General features: G+C 37.1%; 1 protein-coding gene across 1 annotated transcript in view; it reads left to right on the forward strand.

Moving 5' to 3' along the window:
* The window catches only part of TMEM117 (transmembrane protein 117), a 210,579-nt gene extending 198,939 nt beyond the window's left edge, over positions 1 to 11,640 (forward strand). Inside the window, exons 7-8 of the mRNA XM_062567500.1 lie at positions 1,312 to 1,441; positions 10,660 to 11,640. Of these exons, the coding sequence (XP_062423484.1) occupies positions 1,312 to 1,441; positions 10,660 to 11,300 (771 nt within the window). The 3' untranslated portion in view covers positions 11,301 to 11,640. The remainder of the gene's footprint in view (positions 1 to 1,311; positions 1,442 to 10,659) is intronic.
* The last annotated feature ends 1,189 nt before the right edge of the window (positions 11,641 to 12,829 follow it).

Raw genomic sequence — 12,829 nt, forward strand, 5'->3', positions numbered from 1 at the left:
CCTATGAATCAATTTAACTCAATATCACAATCTGTTAGCAAAATCAGCTGCTGTTAGTATTATGGCCATCTTATAATCCTTGTTAGTAAAGTTCAGTCTTCATTTTCCTTCCACTGTGTAAAATGCTGAAGCTGTTTAGTAATTCTTGAAGGTTAAGTCATGGATAGTGGTTTATCTTTCAAAGATGATTCTTATTTTCAAATATTTTTCTTTCCTCATTGCCCTGGCCTCATAGGAAGGTTTCTAGCCTTAGAAAACTGAAGAAAATTGGAATGGGTTCTCTTGGAGAGGTGACTACACTGGGGTGGTTTTCATGCGAAGGAAACGTAAGCCATTTACAGGGCTCCTTGCATTTCAGATTCCTTTTTCTTGCTTCTAGCAATTCAGATGCTTGCTGCACAGTGCACTAGCTTGTGGGTTAGAAATCCAGGTGTGTATATGGAAACAGGGCCCATGTGTTTTTCACAGCAGATCACAGAGTAACCACTCAGGCAGTCATGACAATGTTTCTAGCAGTATTGCTAGAGTTTCAGGTTTGGCTGTAATGAACCATGCTATAATACCGATTTTGAAGTGACTGATGGTAGATGCAGGTAACCAAATGAAAAGTTCCATTAAATTCCACGCCCTCTCGGCTGGGTTACTATATGCTACCAAGCTACGCATAGTAATAATAGGTAAGAGCTTCCACATTTCCAGCGTTACTTTCTCAGCGTTGGAAAAAAACAGTCCTGAACTGATTCAGGCAGATTATGTTGAAGGACCTTCACCTGCAAGCAGTGTTCATTTAGCTGTGTTAAGGCCTAATGCTGAAAATGTCCTACAAGCAGAATACAAACATTTGAAGGGTCAGGCCTTCTTTGCCAATTTCTTACATGTACATTTTTCACTAAATTATTCACAGAAGCTGTAATTGGTATTACAGGATTGCTGTAACAGGTACATGGTAAACCTGTTCTCATTTTTTTTCACAGTGCAATATATAGGTATTAATATATTTAGATAATTTTGTATTATTAGCTGGTACTGTAGGTTCATTATTGCAATTCTGAAGTGAATTTTTAAATACATAATTATATGCAGATAATATATATAGATAATATAGATAGATAATATAGTTATGTATTATCTAATATAAACAATATACTCTATTTCAAGTGGTTCTGTCAAAGTAGAAAAATCTAATAAAGAGACTCTGAAAAAGAGAAGCATGCCAGTATCCTTTTCCTTTTATTAAGTTAAATCATTTTCGAGGGCAAAAACCTATTGTAAAAGCTTATATTTAAGCTCTTATATTTTTTTCTTTAACAGGACTGGGAGTTTCCACATTTTATGGGTGATGTTGAAGTGAATCTCCCAGGTTTGCCATCTGCACATATGCAGTTCAAAGTACCATACTTCCAAAAGATTTTCAAAGAAGAGTATCACATACATATAACAGGTATGTAACCTTACAACTGTGGTACAGTCACACAGTTAAATCTTTCTGTTCAGTAAATATATATTAACATGTCTTTAACCACATCCTTTTTTGTCCCCACCCACACACTTGCTATCTTTTTGTCTGTCCAGCTATGTACATATACCTATGCATATACATGTATGTGTACAAAGATCTCAGGGAACTGAGGAATTTATAACATATATACCAAAGAGACCTGCTCTTCTTCATGGATTTCAGCAACTTCTTATGACACTAAGTAATACCTGCTGTAGCTTCAGGGATCTTTTATCTAAAACTACTCTCCAGGGGAATTAACAAGCTTATTTCATTTTCAAATCTCTTATGCTTTCAGATGCTTTTACTATGATTTATGCTAATATCTTTTCATATCTTCAGTCATTCTCGTTTGGCAAAGGCCACTCATAACCACATTTCTATCAGTCATCTAACCAGAAGCAGACAGTTAAATAACCTCAGATAAAATAGGATGTAGTTATTCAAAGGTATGGTAGATATAGATACAAAGGGCCCAAACCTTGCATAGTATGAGACACTATTTTAGTAAGAGTGGTGAATGAAAAAGAGAATAAGGTTAAATAGGGTTAAGTGTTTCAGTTTTAGCTTCAAGCTGTACAGAAAGGTATATTGGTAAGAGAGAGATGGCTGAGACTGAATAGAGCAAAAAATGCAGATATGAATTGGCAGTGGTCTTTAACTGCTAATAGAAACAATCACAGGACATGAGACTGTAAAGGAAAAGATATATGAGAACATCCAAAGACATCACTCTGTGAAATTCCTGCAGAGCAAGGACAAAAGGAGCATTCAAAGAAGATAAAAAGATAAGGCCAAGAACTAGTAGGGGAGCCACATGCTTACTAGGCTGCAAAAGCTAAGGGAATAAAATGTGCCAATGAGGAAAGAATGGTGAACTCAGGACTAAGACAAGACAGGCTGAGAGTGAAACCTTAGAGAAGGCATTTTTAGAGGAGAAGATAGAAATCTGAGTGGTCAGAATGAAATGCAGAAGAGAAAACAGGTACAAAAGTTACCTGATGGTTACTGGATGAGAGAAGGCAAATTGGCCAGTGATGAGTACAGTTGGAAAGACTGAAAGATAGAAAATTTTTTGAAGTTGGATATAGGAACTCTGTTGGAAAACTGAGAGATTAGACAATCAGTGATAAGAAAGAAGGACTTAGGGGTATGTGTGAGTGAGACAGTTTGAGCCACTGATATTTATGGAAGAGGATGAAGTGAAGTAGGTATATGATTTCATAGTCAGTGACTAGAAAATGTAAAGTGAGAGATATGTAGGTGATGGAAGAATGCAGATTCTTCTCTCTGAAAGTGAAAAAAATCTTGAGCAAAAAGAGAAAGAGAAAAGGAGAATGTAAGCATCACATATTTGACATGAACTATAGGCACAGGAGTCAGGGATAGTGAAAAAGATCTGTTTTGCTGCTTCTCAAAACTAAAGCGTGAATTTGGAAGGGCTCAATCCCACAAGTGTCCCAGATGCATTGCAGTGAACAGATGAACCAAGTAGCATGACCAACAGCTGAGATATGCTACAGTGGGCTATACCATCAGGTATGGGGAGTCTGGATATAATTAATGTAGATGAAAAACAATAGCTAGTATAAGATGTACTGAAGGGCAAAGAAGAACCGTTTTGCACTGTGGAAGAGTTGAGGATATGAGGAAGAGTCTCTGATGGTCAGAGAAGAGCCATGAATAAGCAACAGCAAAAAACATAAATTAAGGATTAGAATTACAACTGCTAGCAATGCTGCTGTTTAAAATCAGACCAACCAAGAAAAAAACAATGTTTATGCATTCTAGAGTCCTCAGCAGTGAGAACTGGAGGCCTCTGTGTTTTTGACGAGGAGGCATTCTTTAATGAGGATGAGCTAATAAATAGGAGCTGAGGAATACTTTTTCCTGCTCAGCATTAACAAAATCCATTTATTAGATTCACTAGACAAATCAATCCATTTGACTGCATGTCACGTACTCTGTCAACTGAGTGCCTGTTTTATCTCAGTGCTACACCACCCTTTAAGAGATCTAATAAACAGCCATAACACATGGCACAAGAACCTCCCTTTGGGTAAGTTTTGCTTGAGCCATCTGTTCTTGCCATCAGTTCTTGTCTTAGGTTGGGGTATCATCTTGGATCATTTTCAAGCTCTAAGTTACTGTGTGAATCTTTAGCTACTTGTAATTTTCTATTCAAACCAAGGAGCTTATAAAAGAAAGAAGTGGTTCAATACATATGACAAGGTGAATGTAATCCATCTGTAAGAGTGGAGAGTGGTGCACATGAATCCAACTGCACCCGATGACATGAGGACAGGACATTGATAATGGCAGGAAGGTAAAGCCCACTGTTTTATTTACACCTTGTTTAATATGTGGGATCAAGAATGTTAAATTTAAGCATATTAATTCCTACTAATAACAAGGAGGAAGCAAAGACTAAGACCTGAGTATCATTTATGTTAGTACTTACTATAGGGATGAAATCAAGCTGCAAAACTGTGACCTGTGCCCTGATTTCCAAAACTGAACACCCTTTACTCCCAAATAGCAAGGAAAAAGAAAGCATGACTGAAACACCCATTTACCATCTTTTTTTCCTGGCAAATTTTATTCTTTATAAGCTTTATTCTTTTTCAATCTGTTTTGGTCACTATTGTTTGGTACAAATAAGAGTAGCCCTATGACTGCCCTGAGCAGTCCTGTTCAGTGCTGGGTTACTCTAATGACCAACAGTAGAGAGGCAGCTCTAAGCGAAGGGGCATTCAAAGGGGCACAGTACTTTATACAACCTTTCTGTTGCTGTGTGCTTACAGGCTTTATGTAAATTCAGTACAGATGAAGGATTTCACAGTTACATGATCTGTCTTGCCAGCTCTCATGATTTTATCACAAGTCTTAAGACAGTTGCTTTTTTAACTTTTTTTCTTCAAGTCTCAGCTCCTGGATTGAGTGACTGTGTGAGAATTTAAGCTTTCGTATTTTTTAAAATATGCCTCATGATTGCAGAAGAAAAATTAAATGTTAATTCTGTCTAAAAACCAGATAAATAAGGCAGTACTAAGTATATTATTTTTAGCCCAATTCACTACTTTAATAGCATGCTTTCTTAGGCCTGATTTTGGATTTCTGAATGTAATAGGCAGTAATGTTGAATTAACATCCTCAGCCTGTGGCTGATATGCTTCAGTGTAATTTTAAATTTGCTATCAAAAGAATGTCTTATTTTTACTAGAAACTGAGTGCCTCATCTTGCTCAAATTTCTTTGCATCTAGGAACTTCTAGGAAGCATCTAGTCCATATTAAATATTTTTATCCTGTATTCATAGTTTCTTTTATCTATGAACATCAAAAATTACTTGAATTCCTTCCTGCATCTGCTTAACTCATCTGGCTTTCCCTTGACAGATGGTTCACTGCAGTGTGTGTGTTTTCTTTCTTGGGCTGCTGTTTATGAAAATACACAGTCTAGCCTAGTTTCTATAATACCGAGGGAAATTTATGATACTTTAAAGTACATTTTGTTACTTCAGAGCCTTTCATTGTTGAAAGGCACTCAAAGGCCTGGCTGGTACCATTTAACAACAGCACTGGAGATCCACGAGCATCTGCTATCAAGTATGTGGATAAGTTTCAGATAGGAAATGTTAAAGTTTAGGAATCAAAACAGATGGGAGATCTTTTTGGCCATTTATAAACTTATTTCTGAGAGCTGGTCTAGCCAGAGTGCCCTTCTACCTAAAGGAGAAATTGTTCCCTTTATGGCTGTCAAGTGCCTAGCAAGGCTGGCTTGTGGAGTTGAAGCAAATGTGTGTCTAGATCCAGGCCAAGCACTGCCTATGCAGTGATGCCTGAGGGAGCCTATGGGCAAAAATAGAAAGGTTAGAGGTAGAAACAAAGCTGTCCATGCACACAGACTTGGAAAATTCTCAGAGGGTTTGCTGCTTATTTCAGCTGAGTGGTCTGTATGCTTGTATCTAGCTAATAACATGAACACGACAGAAGAAAATGAAGAATATTTCAAAGATACTTGAATGCTTTGCAGAGGTGTCTGAATGTTTTTATGTGCAAATTGCAATTGAGATAAGAGTTGGAAGTCAACATTTTCTGTGTTACCCTCTGGCTGTGGTTGCACATCATGAGACCACTTGAGTCTGCTTGTAATAAATGGGATATTCACATTTCCTCTTGACCTCAGGAGGGATGCTCAGGACTGGCTTCTGCACGAGGCCTGTGTTTTGAGGACGTGACTGCTTGGTTACTGAGTATTCCAGAATCACAAGCTGTTTTGAAATATTTGGACCTGTGAGATCTGCCTCTATTGCCCAGCAAATCAGTTGTATTTCTGACTGACTGTTTAATCCATTGTAGACCTTATTGGCCTCTTTAAAAATGATTGCTGTCCAGACATCTTGTTCAGCTCTGGCAGATAAAGGTGCCTTTCTGGAAAAAGGAAAAGAAAAATTAGTACCTCTTTGACTGTGAAAAAGCCCCTGGATTCATATACAGTGCCTTCAGCGAGCTGGGTAGGGAGAAGGCCTTTCTTGCCTTTCTAAGCAACAGTCCCCTATAGACTAATGTTTAGAGCGTATTCCTATAATGTGTCCCTAAACTGCCATAGGTGGGGATAGTCCTAGTGCCAAGGTTTTCCATCCTGTGAGTGCCCTGGCCATTAGGTTACAATGCTCCCCAAGAGTTGTGTTTTCACAGAAAATAGGGATGCAGTTTTCATGCCCAAATTGTGGGTGTAGGCTACAAAGCCTAGGAAGAGGTGCCAAGAGCTAAGTGTCACAGCCTATTTTAACGCCTGAATTTCAGTGTGTAACTTCCGTTGAGAAGTCTGGCTTTTTTTTTTTTTTTTTTTTTTTTTTTTTTTTTTTCTGTTTTCTGAAGTCTATGTTAACCGTGTTTGGCCTTCCAGTCTTGAGGGCTGATCTTACTGCTACACTCTTCTTCTGAAATGGTGTCTGTGAAAAAGCTACCTGTTTCAAGAAGGGCTGAATAGTGCTAAGTGTATGACAGTGTTCTTGGCCGTGCAGACCTCACTGGAGTCGAGCCAACCCTAGATCAATAGTGGTACTAATCCTACAGAAGAGTATTAGTTAGGAAACAAATGAAATGAAGACTTCACAGTGTGGGACTCAATTTTCTCTTTCCACTTTTCTTCTGTAATGAAATTTGAAGTACTGAAAACAACTTTATTTTTGTAATTCTTCAGCTATGAAGATGATTTACTGGCATGAAAAGACTTAAAGTTTGCAAAATAACATTTTGTTACATTTAAGTTGTGATAGAAAATCATTTTATATACATAGAGAAATTATACATATGTGTAATGTTAAAGATAAGTCAATACAATAAGACAATTAATGGTCCTGGAGAATTATCATCAAATGTATATTTGTCAGTGGAGTGTTTTAGTTCAGTAGCGTTTCCAGAAGCATACATGTTTTCAGAATAGCAACAAGTGATGAGGATGTGTCATTTTTACACAGCTATCTGCGTTGCTTGATAAATCGGTTTTACTCCACTGTCACACATTCTAGTACAGCTGCACAAAGCCTTGGAACAGGCATAGAGAGCAGCAGACACTGTATTCTAGAAGGACACAAATATTTTCACTAAGTAACCAAGATAGCACAAGCTCCCAGTAAGCAGTTTTGTGCTTAAGGATTTTAATACAGACTTGGCTACAGAGAATACTGAGTGGGAGTAGGAGGATGTCATTGTGTTCATATATGGCTACAATGAGACTATTACTGAAATGCAGTGTTTCTTCTGGTGACAACACTTCTCAAAAGAAAAGGAAAAAGCAGAGCAAGAAAGGAGTGTGACGATGCAGCGTGCGTAAAAACTGTCTAGAAATGAGAAACATAAATACTTCTGCGTAGGTCCACCACTGAACATAGACAAGTCTCAGACAGCTAGCTGCCACTTAGATATACAGGGTAAAATTCGTCTTAATTAACCTGGGTGACTGCATCTAAGCTATTTATCTAGACTGCCTTCATAATCCCACGGACCCAACTGATACAATCAGTGGAGCTTGAGATTGTTGTCCTGCCTGCCTAATCTCGTCTAGGAGCTGAGTGAGGGAGTTTCAAGTTCATACTTTGAATAAAACAGGCAGAACGTCTCTTTTGTATCAGGGACATACTCTAATTCTTGATAAAAGAGGGATAGGGCCCTCTTAGAATCCATCTTAAAATGGATTCGTAATTATGAAACCACAGTGTAGGACAGATACTACGTGAAGCTTAATATCAGGCACCTAACTACCTCTATTCAATATTTTCATTGTTTTCTGCTAGCTTCTTAGTCAGTTCCATCACCAGCAGCAGGCTGCCCTCTGAAGTCTCCTTTGGTGGGTTGCTCTACACATGTAGTATTTAGAACAACCTGGTCATGCAGCTGATGATTGCTGTGAAATCCACTGTTTTCGTATGGAAAGATAAGGTGCTGCATAGCTCAGTATTGGATCTAAATTCTCTTTGTCAATCATACCTGAAGCCCAAAATCAAGATAACGATAACAGTCCCTTTTGGCCTTTATGAAGGCCATCTCAATAATGTCCCTCTTTCATTATGCTTACTGTTTTGCTCTTTTCAATTGCCTGTCTTTTCCCTACACCTCTTCACTCTTGCCCTGTCAATCTGAAAGGAAACAGCAATATTGGTCTTGCATGAATTTCCCAACTTCCTACTATCTCCTGTACCTAGCATATCTCTCTGGTGAGTTACATAGCTTGACTCTGCAGAACCACAAAGTCCCACGGATGTGTTTTAGATGGAGCCAATAAAAAAAGAGGTAGAAGGAAGTTTCTCCAAACAGGCTGATAATACATTTTCCGGGGAAAGAAGTGTGGCTTAGGAAATTAACTTAAGGGCGATGCCTAAAGGGTTGTTACTTTCTCATTGAAACGCAGAGGAATACTTGATGACAAATTTTTGTTCCACCAAAAGTCCAAGCACACTACCTGTACAACCATAGAACACGAAGGAAGTTCTGAATGCAATAAATTATGTTGTCTTTCAAACTGATTGTAGATAGGTAATAGTTCTAATACTTGTGTTTCTTTGTCGTTTGTTTTAGCCTGATTTCCTAAGGAAATGAGGATTGTATGATTATGTTCTCTAGATGGGTTAGTCTCACTCTTTATCCATCTCTCAGTTGATCAGCTTCAACTAACTTTTGAACCCACTGCCAATTTCAAAAACATAGAGAGTAGAAATCTGAAAGATACTTACATTCCCATAGTTTCCTGAGACATGGTGGTTAGACAGAGGAGAATCATCTAAGCTGGTGCCCAGCTGAAGAAAAGCAGGTAGAAATCAACCATTATGTATCCTGCTTGACGATGGCCAATTGATCAGTGAATGTGTGTGTCGCAGCCAGACCATAAACACACGCAATGCAACATATATATTGTCTATGTTTGTTGAAAAGTCATGCTTGATGGAGAAGCTAGGATTATTGTGATGGAGAGAAACACAGAAAATTTATGGCAGAAATCCATAAGAAACAGCATTAAACTAGTAGTATTATTTTCATTATACTTCATATTTTAATCATCATTTCCAGTGTTTTGATGTTGATTTAAGGAAGTTAAACACTATAAAATGTGATGACAGTCATCTAAAATCATAGTTTTCTAAACTCTCCTCTTCAACAAGTCAATAACAATATTGATGAAAACACAGAATAAAGCTAGAAGATTTATTAAGGAATTATGCTAACAGTGCAGTTTGATTTCAGGATAGTGATAATAACACAGTAGAATTAACATTCTTACTCATTTTCAGTCTAAGTATAGCCTAGATCAAAGAGGACCATTAAAGAACAGTTGCTAAAATACGAGGAATTACCCTAGAGCATTCTCGTCCATGATACAACTTCAACACATGGAGTTTCAGGAAGTGGAATCTGTTTATTCTTTATCAAACCTGTGACATAAGTCATTCTGTAGATGCCCTGATGTGATTATTTTAGCTTTTCACTTGAAACACAATTAATTATGATTAAAGCACAGATCACTGTCATTTATCATCAGTAGGGACATTCCTCATTGAATGTCCTTCCACACAATGCAGTGATAAGTTGCAGTCACAAATCCTCAGTCCTAACATGTCTTTGATGACATGTAGATTTGGTGGGTTTTGGATGGTGTCGGTCATCCCTGCACAGGTAAGATCTTAACATGTTCAGCTAATATGTGAGAAATGTTTAATCTGTGAAATTTGTTTTGTTTTGTGGAATCATAGAGTAATTAGTTTAGAAGGGACAGGTGAGGGTCATCTGTTCCAACAACCTGCTCAAAACTGGGCCAACTTTGCAATTACACTGAGTTGTCTTTTATGTATTTTGCATACATGGAGAAGGCATGCAAAAGAGTAGATCTATACCTCTTCAATAATCAAAGGAGAAAGGTGTCCTTCTCCAGTATTGCAGGAGCCTAATATTGTGCTGTGAGTCACTCTGTAGAGGAGTTTCTCACCATGCTGAATATAGGTAAAGCTAAGCTGACTAGCCTCCCAAGACTAAATTCAGCCCTTGCTGATCTTTTTGCTTTGAGAGTAGTATCTCTAAAGCACAGTTTATCCAGTAGTTTCCACCTGCCTATGCCTGGGCACCATGGGTGGTGCATTAAACAATTTTAAGTGTCTACTCTTAAAATTTACATAATTAACCATCCACCCAAAAGTCTCACCTCAGCCGTTCCTGGCATATGAACAGTTCTATCAGACATGGTCTTTTCAAGAATTTCCACCTGAATATTTTTAAAGCCCTTGAATTCAGTACCCTTTAAGTTTATTGATCACATCACCTAATGGTCTCACCAACAGGTCACCTACATACTGCAATGTAAATTCAGTTGGTATAGTGCATCACAAAATTATTTTGCATTGCAAAATTATGTGCTAAGATATAATTGTGAGACACTAAGGGATATTCAGCATAAATCTGACTATGATGAAAATATTATTACTAAATAAAATTTATTTATTTATTATTTATTTTACAGACTTTTTAAAGTCTGTAAAACAATACTTTATTTTACAGATTAATGAAAAAAATGATTTTTCTTTCTCTGTGTAGTATTTACATAGTACTAAATCTGTTGTGCTTTTGAAATGGATATGTCAGATGACAGAACCTTCTTTTTTCAATACAGGCAAATGGTTTAACTATGGAATTATCTTTCTGGTTTTAATCTTGGATCTAAATATGTGGAAGAACCAAATATTTTACAAACCTCATGAATATGGTCAATATATCGGTCCTGGACAGAAGATCTACACAGTGAAGGACTCAGAAAGCTTGAAAGATCTTAACAGAACTAAGTTATCTTGGGAATGGAGATCCAATAACACTAACCCATTGACCAACAGGACTTATGCCGAAGGAGACATGTTCTTGCACAGCAGATACACAGGCTCTAGCCTTGATGTCAAATGCCTAGCTTTTATTCCAAGTTTGCTGGCTTTTGCATTGTTTGGTTTCTTCATTTGGTTCTTTGGCCGATTTCAGAAAACTGATCAAGGCATGGAGAATTTAGACAAATCATACACAAGAATGAAAAGAAAGTCACCATCAGATACGGGAATGACACGAGAAAATACACAAGTGTTAGTAGAAGAACCGTTGAGTTTTCAAGAACCACATCTAGTATCCATAAAATCAGACTTAAGTGAAATTGTTTTTAATTCTTCTCTCCTAACTTCCGAAAACTTGAACGCACAATTGAATGAACAAGATAGCCCTTTACAGCCAGTACCAGAGTCCTCTGTCCCTAAGAGTAATCCTGTGACCTAGAGCCTAATACCCAGGAAAATCAGTTTAAGTGAGCAGTTACTATAAGAATTCAGTTTTACCTTTTGTAAGTTAAGATTTATGTAGTGGTTAGAATAAGAAACTCAACCTATACCACAAAGGTGCTCAGCATGCTTTTTCTAGGGATTTTGTTTTCTATTTGTATTATAGTACATGTGCCTACTGTATATCTAACATTCCTTTATAGATTGCTTCCCAAAATTGCACAAGCTATTTATTAATACATTACCTTAACTGTACAGTAGTATATTAGATGATTACTTGCAGGTATAAAATTCTACCGTGGTGGTGCCTTGAGACATTAAACTGTTTTTTAACTGAACACCAGATGTATAGCACAGTTCTTCTAACCTATTTTGCGAAGTTTTTTGTATATGGTTATTTCAAGTATCATTTGATGTCTTAACAGAGGAGGCAAATGTAGTGATTCCTAAAGAAGGGTTTCTGTTAGGGCATCACGAGTTGACTTTGGTGTTTACTCATCTATGGAGTCAGTGACTTTGATGACCGGACTGCAGAGAAGCATGTTGATTACCTTTTATTTTTTGCTGGCTGGCTGCCAAGCACAAATACAGATACATTATGTGGTAAACAGAAGAGTGATAATACAGCATGGGTCACTACTTACGAAAATATGACTTTCTCCATCAGTAATTGCAATTAGGTGATAATGCCTAATTATATTTTTCATAATTAAAGATAAACTGCTCCTTGATTAAAAATTCTGCCCTTCACCTTTTAGAAACAGAGGTGAAAATACATAGCTGAAGTAACTTTTCCATCATCACACCAAACCTGTGTAACATCAAAGGGCCAATGGAGTGACTACAGTAATAGACACAGAGCCTGTTAAATCCAGTATTTGTGCAGTTAAGTGTAGATATGGTCTGGGGATATGTGCTAGTGTGAAATACACCACACAGGTAGACAGTCTAATTTCTCCAAAGATTGAAGAAATGTGCAGGGGTTTTCATTAAAGTAGGTTAATAATGAATTGTATTGTATCCTTTTTTTCCCTCCTTCAGCCATTAACCACGAATGAGTGTAACATGAAAGCAAGAATGTGGTGCAGCATTTTTTTTCCGTTTTTGAAGGACATATTGGAGTATGAATTCCTCTGCTGTATGATCAAACTATATACAGTAAAGAAATTATATATCTAAAATATCACAAAGACTCTGATTTGCCTCTAATTTAATTCTATAAATTGTTGTTACAAGTTACTAAATAATAAGTCATTTTTAAGTCTGAATTATTTCCCTGTCATTTACTTGTATTGCTGTATTTTGTCTTTGTGACTTTTTTATATCTCAGTTGTTTTGATCTATCCGCTTTTAAGTTTTCCAAATGCTGAATTTAGCATGCATAAGAGAACTATGCATTTATTAACTGTCACTTGAGAGCCAATTTTAATAAACATCATTTGGCAATTATTTATTATAAGGCAGAAACATATCCTGGTAGTGCTGAGATTCTTCTTTAACACTTTACCCATGGATTGTCCTATTTAA

The sequence above is a fragment of the Rhea pennata genome, chromosome 1 (genome assembly GCF_028389875.1).
Source record: "Rhea pennata isolate bPtePen1 chromosome 1, bPtePen1.pri, whole genome shotgun sequence".
NCBI classification, from domain to species: Eukaryota; Metazoa; Chordata; class Aves; order Rheiformes; family Rheidae; genus Rhea; species Rhea pennata.